Source organism: Hemiscyllium ocellatum, chromosome 6 (assembly GCF_020745735.1).
Source record: "Hemiscyllium ocellatum isolate sHemOce1 chromosome 6, sHemOce1.pat.X.cur, whole genome shotgun sequence".
Classification (NCBI taxonomy): Eukaryota; Metazoa; Chordata; class Chondrichthyes; order Orectolobiformes; family Hemiscylliidae; genus Hemiscyllium; species Hemiscyllium ocellatum.
In genome coordinates this window covers 57,581,250-57,597,134 of record NC_083406.1, presented here as the reverse complement: position 1 = coordinate 57,597,134, position 15,885 = coordinate 57,581,250, and the positions used below count along the sequence as shown (strand labels likewise).

General features: G+C 41.1%; 1 protein-coding gene across 5 annotated transcripts in view; it reads right to left on the bottom strand.

The window, feature by feature from the left end:
* Positions 1-15,885, bottom strand: part of LOC132816706 (NADPH oxidase 4) — a 172,276-nt gene that overhangs the window by 2,174 nt on the left and 154,217 nt on the right. For 4 of the 5 annotated variants that reach the window (XM_060826590.1, XM_060826592.1, XM_060826594.1 and 1 more), the window contains 2 exons: positions 14,711-14,779; positions 11,609-11,709 (listed from right to left, as the gene is read on the bottom strand). In XM_060826590.1, the coding sequence (XP_060682573.1) occupies positions 11,609-11,709; positions 14,711-14,779 (170 nt within the window). Of the gene's footprint in view, positions 1-11,608; positions 11,710-12,075; positions 12,155-14,710; positions 14,780-15,885 lie in introns of those variants that run through there. The other variant, XM_060826593.1, reaches the window with a different exon arrangement.

The following is a 15,885-nucleotide window of genomic DNA, read 5'->3' as shown; positions in this document are numbered from 1 at the left end:
AGCCCGGGTGTCCTTGGTGAAGGAGCATGCGGTGTCCACCAATACCCTGGAGTTGTTCAGGGAGAGATGGGTGCCGCAGGGAGTGGAGTGCATTATTTTCCCCTCCAACTCTATTTTGATTTAATCCCTGCCCTCCCCTTCACTGTTTGATCACACAGCATTCCCTTTGCTGTGAAGGACACTGCTGGTCATTGGCCACTTGGGTGTTTCCTTTCTTCCTGGTGGTGGAAATTTGAATAAAGATTCATGCACCTTGCATCTTTCACTGCGTCTCACACCTGCACACACACAACATGGGTGCTGGGGAAAAAAAAAGCACTACCGCAGTTAGGCGGTCGTGTGGGAATAAGGAAAAGAAAAGAAACTGGAGATTACATTAGAGCCCAGGTGTCCTTGGAGAAGGAGCACGCGGTGTCCACCAATACCCTGGAGTTGTTCAGGGAGAGGTGGGCGCCACAGGGAGTGGAGTGCATTATTTCCCCCTTCAACTCTATTTTGATGTAATCCCTGCCCTCCCCTTCACTGTTTGATCTCACAGCATTGCCCTTTGATGTGAAGGACACTGATCGTCACTGGCCACTTGGGTGTTTCCTTTCTTCCTGGTGATGAAAACTGAATAAACATTCATGCACCTTGTGTCTCACACCTGCACACACACATCAGTGGAGAATAAGCACTACTGCTGTTAGGCAGTAGTGTGGGGATAATATACTCGGTGATGATATACAGCTTCTGTGCAGTTGTTTCAGAAGCGACAATTGAAAATAGTTTGCTCCTGAAGAAACTTTGCTCGCGACAGGTGTCTTTGAATTGTGGGAAGCATTTATGGCATCATGTTTTTATTTGGAATGCTTGGCACATTTGATCCTGCCATCGAAGACTGGGTGCAGTATGTGAGAAGAATGCATTTGTTTTCAGGCGAATTACATTGGGGTAGATGAAAAGCAACCATTAAACCTTCCAACTACTTGCAGCATTTTCAGTTATTAGGAGCCTACATTTTCATGAGGCACCAGATACTAAAAACCTTTCAAGAGTTGACAGATTTTGTTAGGGCATATGACGACCCCAAGCCGCCTTATCAGGACTTTTGACAAAATTATGATGATTAGCAGAAGCATGTGATTTTGGGTTAACCCTAAATGAGATGCTGAGAGACCTTTTTTTAAAATGTTGGATTACTTTTGTAATCATGCAAAAGTGCCCACCAGCTAAAGTCTAACTGGACTTCAAATAGGCACTGCAACTTGCTTTGTCCTTAGAAAATGCATACAATTACAAGTTGGAATCCCATCCAGGAGTCCAAGTAACAAATGCAGATGCCTTGAGCCGCTTTCCACTGGCAGATACATCACTGGTGGTGCCTACCTTTATAATCCTTTCTGGTTTTAAACTTTCTGGATGCCCTTCCAGTTACCACTGAAAATATCAGATTGGATTCTTTTGTGACTACAGTCCTGGCAAAACTAAAACAGCTAGCGATGATGGGGGAAATAAAAGGGCCATCTCAACCAGAATGGAAACCTTTCTGGACCCAAGCAAGACCAAATCATTTTGAGGATAGCACATTATTATGGGGAACATGAGTGATTAACCAGAAAAGGTCACTTCCAGCTACTGGTTGAACCCCACCAAAGTCATCCAGGGATTTCCAAGATTAAAATGCTGACAAGAACTTACGTCTGGTGGCCAGGACTGAATACCAACAAAGCTGCATTGGTGGGGCACTACCTAGAGTGCCAGCAAGAACAAACATTACCACCAGCTGCACCCCCACATTCATGGGAATGGCTGGGTAAACACTGGACACAGTTACATTGAGTCCCTACAGTTTGGAAACAGGCTATTTGGGCCAACAAGTCCAGACCAATCCTCCAATGAGTATCCCACCCAGACCCATTCTCTGACCCTATTATTCTACATTTCCCCTAACCAATTCACCTAGCTTACACATCTCTAAACACTATGGACAATTTAGCATGGCCAATCCACCTAACCAGCACACCTTTTGACTTTGGGAGGAACCGGAGCACCCGGAAGAAACCCACGCAGAAAAGGGAAGAATGGGCAAACTCCCTAAATATCACAAATGTGAAGGTGCCGAAGTCTTTTGCAAGCATCTGCTAACGGTATATCACCCGTGATTCTGGTAGTGATGGGATTTGAACCCATGACTCAATAGAGATGAGAGCTTAAATCTAGAGCCTTAGACTGTTTGGCCATACTATCACATACATGTTGAATATGCCAGTACTTTCATGATTGTGGGTGCCCATTCAAAGTGGTTGGATGTTCATAGCATTCATTCAGCAAACTCAGGGATGATAACTGAAAAGCTGCAAGCATTGTGCGCAATACAAGGACTTCTGGAAATATTGGTCACAGACAATGGGATGTTGTTTGGCAGCAGGGATTTTGAACCTTTCCCAAAGTCAAAGGTATGCAGCATGTTCAGACAGCTCCACACCAACCATCATCTAATGATTTGTTGGAAAGAGCATTCCAAACATTACTGGCAGACTTAAAGAAACAGCTTGACACCGAATTCAGAAACAGTTCAGGAAAAAGAACTAGGGTGATCTTTAATGAGGCTAACATATCACATGATACCAACTGTCCCAGTTCCTGTTTGATTATAGGACTGCCCCTTATACAACTACAGGGATAGCTCCAGCACAGTTGCTGATGTGGAGAAGACTCCTCACCAGGTTAAACTTGATATTCTTGGACCTGGGTTATGGCAGAGGCAGGGGATAAAACAGGAATGCCAATGGTGGTCACATGCCTCTTCTAAATGAGAGAGACAGCTCACTTCAGCGGATGAAGATTGGTCTTGAACGCAGAGAAATGGGCCTGCATAGGTATGAAGTGAGGTCGACATGAAGTCAGGTCCTGTGACATACAAAGTATGAGTAAGTGAGGCGGTCTTGAACAAACATGTGGAAAGGTTGTTATCCTGCAAAAGGGACAGAGGCAAAATATACCTAGCCTCTCAACTAACAGCCAGAAAGACCACAGGTTCTACCCCTCTGTCTAGCATTGAAGAAACCTCAGAGTCTGAGATGGATGCCACCTCAAGATTGTTACTGCTTGAAGAGGAGGAAACTCTCCACAGAAGTTTCGGGCATGAGAGACAGGTTACAGTCCGTTACATAAGAAACTGTACTTGGGCTAAAATATCCCGGGGAAGCTACTAAAAAGGGATAGGCCTATATCCCTCGGGGAAGGTGGGCGGGGGGTGGGGGGAATAGTATTTGAAACAAGGGTCAGATGGATCTCATTGACTTTGAGATCTTGGGGTTGTTAACCTGAACCAATCGGGGAGTCCTGGCTGACAGAAAGTTTCCTCACTCCAGAGACAAGCTCAGAGCTGGCTGGTCAGAACCTATGTACTGTACACATGTAAATACCCAGTGACTTGGTGACAGGATACCCGCACCTGTGCAGTTATTTCAGAGCATGAAGAAAAAAAAAATCCTGAACACAACTTAAAAACCCATTCAGGAATTTGAAAACTGTCCAAAGAATTAAGAAACAGTTCAGGAAAAAAAACTAAGGTGATCTTTTACAAGGCCAATTAGATATCCCAGAAAGAAAAAAAATGCAATAACATAATTCAAAACTTTAATATAAATTACATGACACTTTAGATGAACAGAGCATTCTACACAAATAAAATCCCAAAGATAGATCATTTTAAAGCCAAAGATACTTATGAGGATGCTGCAGATGTTGTTAGAATATTGGAAATAGGCCATTATGATGTCCATTTTTAAAGAGGTGTTAACAAATAAGAAACAAGAACAAGCCGCAGTTTACAACAATTGCAAATCCTATCAGATCAAATGGATTGGTTGGAGAGACAGTTAGAGGCAATGAGGAATTTACAACAGCAAGGGGGTGTGATGGGTGGCAGTTATAAGAAGGGGAAAAGTTGCAGATACAGTCACATGGATGGGTTAACTCTAGGAAAGGTAATAGATGTAGGCAGGTAGTACAGGGGTCTTCTGTGGCTATCCCCATTTCAAACAAGTGTGCTGTTTTAGAAAATGTAGGGGGCGATGGGTTCTCAGGGGAATGTAGCAGTCTCTGGTATCGAGACTGGCTCTAATGCAATGAGGGGTACGTTGGGTTCCAAGAGATTAATCGTCTTGGGTTGGAGGCACAGACAGATGTTTCTGTGACCGGCAGCAAAAAATCAGAATGGTGTGTTGCCTCCCTGGTGCCAGTATCAAGGATGTCTTAGAGGGTGCAGAATGTTCTCATGGGGGAGAGGGCCCAGCAGGAGGTCATTATACACATTGGAACCAACAACACAGGAAGGGAAAAGCATTAGATTCGGAAAGGAGAATAGAGAGAGTTAGGCAGAAATTTTAAAAGGGGGTCCTCGAGATAGTAATATCTGGATTACTTCCAGTGCTACGAACTAGTGAAGGCAGGAATAGGAGGATAGAGCAGATGAATGCATGGCTGAGGAGCTGGTGTATGGGAGAAGGATTCACATTGTTGGATCATTGGAATCTCTTTTGGGATAGAAGTGACTTGTACAAGAAGGACCAATTGCACCTGAATTGGAGGAGGACTCATCTACTGGCAGGGAAATTTGCTACAGCTGTTTGAGAGGATTTAAACTAGTCTGGGGGCGGGGGGCATGGACATAGTGAGGAAAGATATCAATCTGACACTGGTACAGTTGAGAAAACATGCGAGTCAAATAGTCAGGGCAGGCAGGGACAAAGCAGAGAACAAGGTAGGACTGATAAATTAAACTGCATTTATTTCAATGCAAGAGGCCTAACAGGGAAGGCAGATGAACTCAGGGCATGGTGAGGAACATGGGACTGGGATATAATAGCAATTACAGAAAAGTGGCTCAGGGATGGACAGGATTGGCAGCTTAATGTTCCAGGATACAAATGCTACAGGAAGGATAGAAAGGGAGGCAAGAGAGAAGGGGGAGTGGCGTTTTTGATAAGGGATAGCATTACAGCTGTACTGAGGGAGGATATTCCTGGAAATACATCCAGGGAAGTTATTTAGATTGAACTGAGAAATAAGAAAGGGATGATCACCTTATTGGGATTGTTTTATAGATCCCCTAATAGTCAGTGGGAAATTGAGAAACAAATTTGTAAGGAGATCTCAGTTATCTGTAAGAATGGTAGGGTGGTTATGGTAGGGAATTTTTACTTTCCAAACAAAGGCTGGGACTGCCATAGTGTTAAGATTTTAGATGGAGCGGAATTTGTTAAGTGTGCACAAGAAAATTCTGATTCAGTATGTGGATGTACCTACTAGAGAAGGTGCAAAACTTGACCTAATCTTGGGAAATAAGGCAGGGCAGGTGACTGTGGTGTCAGTGGGGGAACACTTTGGGGCCATCAACCATAATTCTATTAGTTTTAAAATAATGATGGAAAAGCTGGAAGTTTTTGCTGCAAACGTTTCGTTCCCTGGCTAGGGAACATCAGTGCTATTGGAGCCTCCTGTGAAGCGCTGCTTTGATGTTTCTTCCGGTATTTATAGTGGTTTGTTCTTGCCGCTTCCGGGTGTCAGTTTCAGCTGTAGTAGTTTGTATGTGAGGTCCAGGTCGATGTGTCTGTTGATGGATGTTCTTGCCGTTTCCAGGTGTCAGTTTCAGCTGTAGTGGTTTGTATATGGGGTCCAGGTCCATGTGTCTGTTAATGGAGTTTGTGGATGAATGCCATGCCTCTAGGAATTCCCTGGCTGTTCTCTGTCTGGCTTGTCCTATGATGGTAGCGTTTTCCCAGTCAAATTCATGTTCCTGGTTGTCTGAGTATATGGCTACTAGGGATAGCTGGTCGTGTCGTTTTGTGGCTAGCTGATGTTCATGGATGCGGATTGTTAGCTGTCTTCCTGTTTGTCCTATATAGTGTTTTGTGCAATCCTTGCATGGTATTTTGTAAACTACGTTAGTTTGGCTCGTGCTGGCTATTGGGTCCTTTGTTCTAGTGAGTTGTTGTCTGAGTGTGGAAGTTGGCTTGTGTGCTGTTATGAGTCCTAAGGGTCGCAGTAGTCTGGCTGTCAGTTCTGAGACGCTCCTGACGTATGGTAGTGTGGCTAGTCCTTTTGGTTGTGGCATGTCCTCGTTCCGTGGATACCCACGCAACTTTATCACCAGATGCCTAAGAGATAGACCACGGAACGAGGACATGCCACAACCAAAAGGACTAGCCACACTACCATACGTCAGGAGCGTCTCAGAACTGACAGCCAGACTACTGCGACCCTTAGGACTCATAACAGCACACAAGCCAACTTCCACACTCAGACAACAACTCACTAGAACAAAGGACCCAATAGCCAGCACGAGCCAAACTAACGTAGTTTACAAAATACCATGCAAGGACTGCACAAAACACTATATAGGACAAACAGGAAGACAGCTAACAATCCGCATCCATGAACATCAGCTAGCCACAAAACGTCACGACTAGCTATCCCTAGTAGCCATACACTCAGACAACCAGGAACATGAATTTGACTGGGAAAACACTACCATCATAGGACAAGCCAGACAGAGAACAGCCAGGGAATTCCTAGAGGCATGGCATTCATCCACAAACTCCATTAACAGACACATGGACCTGGACCCCATATACAAACCACTACAGCTGAAACTGACACCCAGAAATGGCAAGAACATCCATCAACAGACACATCGACCTGGACCCCACATACAAACTACTACAGCTGAAACTGACACCCGGAAGCGGCAAGAACAAACCACTATAAATACCGGAAGAAACATCAAAGCAGCACTTCACAGGAGGCTCCAATAGCACTGATAATGTTCCCTAGCCAGGGAACGAAACGTTTGCCGCAAAAACTTCCAGCTCGGCGAACAGAACCACAACAACGGACACCCGAGCTACAAATCTTCAACCAGACTTTAATGATGGAAAAGGATAGACCAAATCTAACAGTTGAAGTTCTAAATTGAAGAAAGGCCAATTTTAACGGTATTAGGCAAGAACTTTCAAAGGCTGACTGGCGGCAGATGTTCGCAGGTAGAGGGATGCTGGAAAATGGGAAGCCTTCACAAATGAGATAACGAGAGTCCGGAGACAGTATATTCCTGTTAGGATGAAAGGAAAGATTGGTAGATATAGGGAATGCTGGATGACTAGAGAAATTGAGGGTTTGGTTAAGAAAAAGAAAGAAGTATATGTCAGGTATAGACAGAATAGATTGCGTGAATCCTTAGAAGAGTATAAAGGAAGTAGAGTATACTTAAGAGGGAAATCAGGAGGGCAAAAAGGGGACATGAGATAGCTTTGGCAAATAGTGTGAAGGATAATCCAAAGGGTTTTTATAAATACATTAAGGACAAAAGGGTAACTAGGGGAGAGAATAGGGTTCCTCAAAGATCAGCAAGGTGACCTTTGAGTGTGCAGTCGCAGGAGATCGGACAGATGCTAAATGAGTACTTTGCATCAGTATTTACTGGAGAAAAGGACATAGAAGATATAGAATGTGGGGAAATAGATGGTGACATCTTGAAAAATGTCCATACTACAGAGGAGGGAGTGCTGGATGTCTTGAAATGCTTGAAAGTGGATAAATCCCCAGGCCCTGATGAAGTGTACCCTAGAACTCGGAAGTTACAGAAGTGATTGCTGGGCCCCTTGCTGAGATATTTGTATCATTGATATTCACAGGTGAGGTGCCGGAAGACTGCAGATTGGCTAACATGGTGGCACTATTTAAGAAAGGAGGTAAAAACAAGCCATGGAACCACAGGCTGGTGAGCCCAATGTTGGTGGTGGACAAGTTGTTGGAGGGAATCCTGAGTAACAGGACGTACATGTATTATGAAAGGCAAAGACTGATTAGGGATGGTCAACATGACTTTATGCTTGGGAAATCATGTCTCACAACTTGGTTGAATTTTTTGAAGAAGTTACAAAAAGGATTGATGAGGGCAGAGCAGTGGACATGATCTAGGTGGACTTCAGTAAGGCGTTCAACAAGGTTTCCATGGGAGACCAGTTAGCAAGGTTAGATCTCATGGAATACTGGGAGAACTAGCCATTTGGATACAGAACTGGCTCATAGGTAGAAGACAGAGGGTGGTGGTGGAGGGTTGTTTTTCAGATTGGAGGCCTGTCACCAGTGGAGTGCCCAGGATCGGTGCTGGGCCTCTACTTTTTGTCATTTAAATAAATGATTTAGATGTGATCATAAGAGGTATAGTTAATAAGTTTGCAGATGAACCAAAATTGGAGGTGTCACGGAAAGTGAAGAAGGTTCCCTCAGATTACAGCAGGACCTTAATCGTCTGAAGAGTGGCAGATGGAGTTTAATTTCGATAAATGTGAGGTGCTGCATTTTGGGAAAGCAAATGAGAAGGGAAAGCATGAGTGTTGCTGAACAAAGAGACCTTGGAGTGCAGGTTCATAGATCTTTCAAAGTAGAGTGGTAGGTAGATAGGATAGTGAAGGAGGTGTTTGGTATGCTTTCCTTTATTGCTTAGAGTATTGAGTACAGGAGTTGGGAGGTCATGATGCAGCTGTACAGGACGTTGGCCAGGCCACTGTTGGAATACTGTATGCAATTCTGGTCTCCTTCCTATCAGAAGGATGTTGTGAAACCTGAAAGGGTTCAGAAAAGATTTACAAGGATGTTGCCAGGATTTCAGCTATAGGGAGAGGTTGAATAGGCTGGGTCTGTTTTCCCTGGAGTGTCGGAGGCTGAGGGGTGACCTTATAGAGGTTTATAAAATCATGAGGGGCATGGATAGGATAAATAGACAAAGGCTTTTCCCTGGGGTGGGGGAGTCCAGAACTAGAGAGCATAAGTTTAGGGTGAGAAGGGAAAGATATAAAAGAGAACTAACGGGCAATCTTTTCACAGAGGGTGGTGCTTGTATGGAATGAGCTGCCAAAGGAAGTGGTGGAGGCTAGTACAATTGCAACATGTAAAAGGCATCTGAATGGATATACGAATAGAAAGGGTTTGGAGGGATATGGGTCAGGTGCTGGCAGGTGAGACTAGCTTTGGATTAGGATATCTGGTCAGCATGGATGAGTTGGATAGAAGAGTCTGTTTCCAAACCTGAGGACTTTCTACACATTATCAGACAAAGCATGAAAAGCAGTCAAAAAGTTTGAAAACAGAAGTCCCATTTGGTTAACTTCTTTGATTACTTTGTCGAAGAAATAATCCACATCAACTGGTCAACCTTAGGATGATCAGTATCTCAAAATGTAAAAAGCATTACATCATTAATGACATTTCATGTGGAACGTTAAGGTTAATGCTTTAGGACAAAACATGTCTATAGCATAAGAGACCAGTTGATGGATAGAAAATAAATGGGTGCATGTGTGGTAGAGTAATGGCAGGTCATGGTCAAATACAGAGTGGAGCTGTTCAGGATTCCTACTGCGACCACTACAATTTCTTGCTTGTATTAAACTGAATTTTGCTAGTCAATGTGCATTAGATGTAAAGAATTGAAGGTGCAGCCTAGAAACTATAGAATAAAGTAAAAGAAAACATTTGGGACAAACAGTAACAGAATAAATTTAACAAAGATGATGCTTTGTATGTGGCAAGGAAAAATTGCTTGCATACATATTTCACGACTACTATTGAAGTAGCTAAAGATGCAATTCAAAGTAGCACAGAAGGTGTAGCAAAAACAACAATTGAGATCCAGCCACAAACCAACAGCAATAAAAGTATCCAATAGAATGCTAAATTACATATCCAAAAAAGGTGAACTATAAAGCAAGGATGTTATGACTAAACTTTACAGTGGCCTGGTTAGAGGTTAATGGCACAGTGTGACAGTGGTTAGCACTGCTGCTTCACAGCACCAAGGACCTGGATTCGATTCAAGCCTTGGGTGACTGTCATTGTGGAGTTTGCACATTCGCCCCATGTCTATTTGGAAGACTAAGAAGAAATGCAATTTTCTCCCACAGCCCAAAGATGAGCAGGTTAGGTAGATTGGCCATGTTAAATTGCCCCACAGTGTCCAGAGATGTACAGGGTAGGTGGTTTAGCCATGGGGTAAACTTCAGATGGGGTTATGGGGGTGGAGTTGGTTCAGGTGGGAAGATCTTCAGAGGAGCAGTACAGACATGATGAATGTAGGGACAATAAGACAGGTCAGGTTATGCACATGCAAGTATTGCACAGGCAGCTGCCCATAAGAAACAATAGCTGCCTCCAGTAATGTCTGATTTTTGACAACTGGGAGTTGGAAACAATATGTCGAAACTAGATCTGGTAGAAGCAGGTCTAAACCTTTACAGAATTACGTAATCATGACCCTTTAGTGGAAGTGCAGAGACAACTTTGGAAATTGCTCAGAAGTTACTATACGTGCTGCAGAAATGGCAAAAATATTCATTGGCAAGTCTCTGGCTTTAACCCAAGGGAGTATGGAGCTAATAAACTTGGTTACACAATGTTGTTCTACTAATTCAAGTACCCTAATAGCAGGAAGAGTATTGTACAAGATACGGGTGATTTTCGATGTTCTGAAGAAGAGACAAAATGGACATGACCAAATCAGAAGTAATACCACACACATCAAGAAGAGAGAGTTGTAGGTAAATTAGGACAATCAGATATTGTCCTGTGGGAAGGCTGCACTGATCTTGAGGATTATAACTCAATATAACCAAGAAATAATTAAAAGACTAAACTGTTAAATGGTCACTGACTAAGATGTTGTTCCAGCAATAGCTTGATCCATACTTGACAAACTCCATTGTCATGCCAGTAGATAAAAAGGTTGCTAAGCCTCTAAACTTTGGCTCTTTACATGGCTAAATGAGAGACCTACTTGGAATATCAAGCTATAACTGATGTCATGTTTGTTTATTTGGCAGTAGATTAACTTCACAGTTCATCTGGTACCCCCAGACAGAGGCAAATATTTGCACAATTAGTTGGCTCTGATCAGGTGCAGGGTGTTAGCAAGTGCATCCAATTCACCAAAAGGAAATCACCAATTCACTTTGTAACAACATTCACACCGTTTACACTCACCACAGTATATCACTTAGTTAGATAATCTTCAGAGCACACACATTTGACCATTGATTTCCTACTTCTCAACGGTCCTTTCTGTAGGCCTACTTCTCATAGCCACCTGAATTGCCAAACTCACGCTGAGCCTGTCACTACTTCTGAGTCATCTACTATAATTCCCATCATATCTCATCATTTTCCGCCAAAATGAAACTCAAAGATACTTTTATGCAAAGGTTCATGAAGCAGGGGCTTCTCCCTACTCAGGCCAACTGATGTGAGAGCAAATATCAAGCCTCAATCTTTATCAGTAGCATTATTTAAATTCAAAACTGAGTGCTCATATCTTTTCACTGTAAAATCCAATTCATGAATGACTTAGAGGAAACACAAAAGAAGTTTCCCATGTCAAAGATTAAATGCAGTTATCTTAGCATTCTAGTTACTTTGTACTTCACTTTGCTCAAGATTGAAGTCAGCATCTGACTATAAGTAGTGCCACAAGGTCTGTGACAGTGTTCATGATAACACAATGACACAAAGCTCACCTTTTCTGTTTTCAATTTCTTGCAACATTAGAAACTAAACATTTACTCACTGTCTATTGCACTTGGCTATTTCTCCAAACAGAAGTTTCAAACGGGGTTTTCCAATAATAAGCCTTGAATTCAGAGCTTGATATTTTTCCCCACGTAAATGCTACAAGAGAAAACCGAAAACAATGTAAACAGAAATAATTAAGTATGCAGGTGCAGCAAGTAATTAATTACTTTTGGTTTTCATTGCTGTGCGGTTGGAGTTTAAAAATAGGCATGTTTTTATTACTATGGTAGCAGCCATTGGGAAGCCTGCATCCAGAGTAACATATCCTTTTGTTCCCAAATGTAAGAAAAGGTATCCAGCTTCAAAAGTTCAAAGGAGACAGTATAAAAGAGATTGTTTCTGTGGTGAAGTGATTGGCTTATTGAGAACAGCTAAACACGTTAGAACTTTATTCATTAGAGTCAGAGTAATGTATTTTGTTGAAACATACTTGATTGTAAGGGACCTTCATATGGAAGATGTTGACAAGTTGAGTTATGGATTAGCATAATTTGATTGAAGGACTTTAGGAGATAAATTGTCTACTTCTGCTCCTGCATTCCTATATATTGTAAGAAAAAACTCAAAACAGTATATGATGGAAATGTACATTAGATGAGTCAGTATCTCAAAAGAGAAAAGACCAGTAAATGTTTCTGGTTAGACTAAAATCCTAACGGTCAGCACCTTCTCAGGACGCCGACAGAGAAGCAATGAGATGCAGCTCATACCGTGAGTGTCAAAAAAAGGCCATTGCTCCTAAGTTAACTTGACTTTCTCTTTCTGATGCTATCATTTTCTTTCTTTATTTAAGATTACTAACAATCATAGATTTACCTTTATTCTGAGGAAGGCACTTGTGTGTGAATTTAATTTTTGTTTCCCATGTTGATTATCATTATGATTTCTTAAGTGAAACCATTTATCTACTGCCAGACTCTGGAACACTTGGTGCGATAGGCCCACATCTCCTTGGGATTGGATTAGTCACCAGAGAGATACTTTTATTAGCCAAGTCTGAATTTATGCCCAATCCAGAGGCAAAAGCACATTATCCTAATCTAAAGACCAATCACATCCCTCTCAGTTGACTTTTTAAAAAATTAACAAGGACATTTTCAGTATTTAAGATAGGGATAACTTAACATAACACCAAATTTCTTGTGATTGTTATTTTTTCTTTTGAATTCTGTCCCTCAGTAAGCACTAACAATGGATCATTGAACATATTCAAAGTTGATTCAAATAGATTTTTAACTGATAACGGAGTCAAGAAGGAAAATGGAGTTAAGGTTACATTGATCAGTCACGATCTTAATAAATAGGACAGCAAGCTTGAGGAGTCAAATAGCCTATTCTTTAGTGGTTCTTATGTGACAACTTAATGTTTTAAATTATTCATAAACAAAGATCCATGCAATGTCCAATTTGAAATCTGGCTCATCCAAGTCAGGAATATCTTAGTCACAGTTCAAATATGTTCAAGGAAAGTCTTGGAGTTAGGAAAACATGGGGAAGATTTTTTTTCTGATCATCTCTGCTAACTGCCAGTATAAACTCTCTGACCTGGAGGTACAAGCTGCCTGAGTAAACAATTCATTTTGGATTGAAGTTTTAGAATCCATGGAAAATATAGTCTAGTTGGTGTCAATACCGTGAGGAAACAAGGTGGGGAAGGAAAACAGGATTCAAATATTAGGGGCACAAACTTTGGCTTTATGTTACTTATCGTCTGGTTGATAGGCATGTCATTTTTGGTCAAAAAATTTCATTCATGCTGCTTGTGCCCACTTCTAGAGCAGATGACATGGAGTGCCACTTCTGTGATTGTTGTAGCAAAGGCATGAGCAACATGTGCCAAAAGAACAGAGTAGGTACATTGTGACATCAAAGTGTCAAGTTGATGTCATACAAGCTTCATTAAGTTTTGCTCTAACTAATGTTGTCTTAAATATAAAGAGCTGAACCTGCCTTCAATAACAGTAAGCATTCTCATCCTCTCAGCAAAAATAATATTTTTTTCAGCTTGGTAAGCAGTAACAAGTGGTTTGTCACAGGAATTGATGCTGGATATTGGTGCAGGTAGAAGTTCTTAAGCCCTTTGAGCATGTACTTCCATTCAATAAGATCACAAATGATCCGAATGTAAACTCAAATTCACATCCTCACCTATCTCTGATAAGTTTTCACACTTGCTGAATAAGGCACCAGTCACACTCTGATGCAGTAATGTGCTGGTGAGTGGAAGTCTCTAGGATGAGACTTGAACACAAAACATTCTGATTCAGAAGGAGAAACACCATCAGTCCAACAATGGCTGGTTCTTTGTGTCAAAAATATTAGTAACATTTGGAATTTTAATTTCAGAATACCTGTGGTTCCATGCAACTGCACTGATATTTACTTTTTTTTTCCCCTCTGAAGAGAACATCTAAATCAAATTCTAGAATTTTAAGTTGCAGTGAGCATTCACCAAAATAGCATGCGTTCTTTTGTGACAAGCTAGAGTCTTTAGCCTGTACATTTTAATTATGTTGAATTATGTTAAGTAATTCTCTTCACTCTTAACTTGAAAACTAGTCAAAAGTCATGTACTTGGAGGTCAAAAAGGTTTATAACCTCCTTGGACACTTTTTGCTTATCCCTTTTCTCAGTGTCAACAGATTGGATATAATCAATGTGTTTTAAATACTGTAAAATTGTATTTCTTCTTAAGCAAGATATTAGGACTTAGTGTAAAACAAAGAACTGTGGATGCTGGAAATCTGAAACAAAATCCGAAATTGCTAGGGATACTCAGCAGGTTCTGAAGATGCATCACTGGATTTGCAACATTAACCACAGATTTTTATCCGCAGATGTTGTCTCCAGCAATTTCAGTTTTTATAGGAAGACTTATTGTTATTTATCCTTTCTAATAATGAGATTTTTTTTAAAAAAATCAATTCTAGTTAAAACAGTGGTTGTGATATAGATATCTAAGGCATGTGATTCTAGCTGATTGAAAACAAAGGAGGAGGATTCCAACTATTTCAGTGAGTAAGAAGTTGTGATTGAGTGTGATTGGAACGATCTAAGTCTAAATGAGGGAATTCATTTGAAATGCAAGCAACTTTACCTGTATTCCATTTGCTTGACTGAGATACAACTGAATGTTCAAATAATCTGGTCGGTTCTCCTGCCAAAGCTGAAATGGAAAGTTGACCAGTCAAAATCAATTAAGATAGCAGAAGTGAAAAGCCCAGCATCTTACCCAGCAAACAGGACAGTTAACTAACTTCAAAAAAATAAGTAATACAGTACAGAGAAAAGGGCAAGAAACTCTCCAAATTATAACAAAGTAGAAATCCACTTACAGTACTACAGGGAAACACAGTCACAATAAGAACATTAAACTGCAAACTTAGTATTTGTGCAAGGAAATGTATACCGTGAAAAATTTATTGCAGAAAGAATGGGTCCAACATCCTTTGAGACTGACTGAATATAATTCTAAGGAATTGAATTGACAGTGTCAAGTTCACCAAATTTCACCTTCATCTTGCAATGACTTCTTTGGGCTTTATCATGCCTCAACTTGTTTCTCGTTACTTCTGTAAGTTGTAAATATCACATCCTACAACTTTGTTGCTTCCTCCTTGTATCCTAAAATTAAAGTCTATTTCTAAGTAATAAAAGCAAAGTACAATACTTCTGAAGGGTTCTGAAAAAGGCTCACACTGGGCTCAAAATGTTAACTCTTTCTCTCTTCACAGATGCTGTCAGAATCGGCTGAGTTTCTCCAGCATTCTGTGTTTAATCCATTTTAAAGCCTTACGCTTGTTTGGATTCATTCCTAAAACGCATTACTGTAAATCCTAATGTTCTATTCCGTTTCCTCACTCACAAAGTTAAGTGGAGATAAATTCATCATTATCAGCTGATTTATATTGACTTCTCTCAACCTTTGAACTTTGCATATCACATTCAGGCCCTTTATGCCTCATCTTCATATCTCAAGTTAAAAAAAAAATCAACTAACCTTCAGGTAAGGTATAAACATTTAGGACTTAAGCATACAAGATATCAATAGTGTTAGTTTTGGCACATTTTGCAGAGACACTCTCTTCTAGAGGCCTAATAGGTTTTCACCTGCTATTGTCCCAAGCTCACATTAACTATGTATGTGCCAACTTCCTGGTCCTATTCTCCCACTCACTGTTGACAGAGATACTTGTGATTGTTGGGACAATCTGAGATTCCTGGCATTCATGACATATGGATGTTGGGCTAGGCAAAGCCTGGCAATTGCCC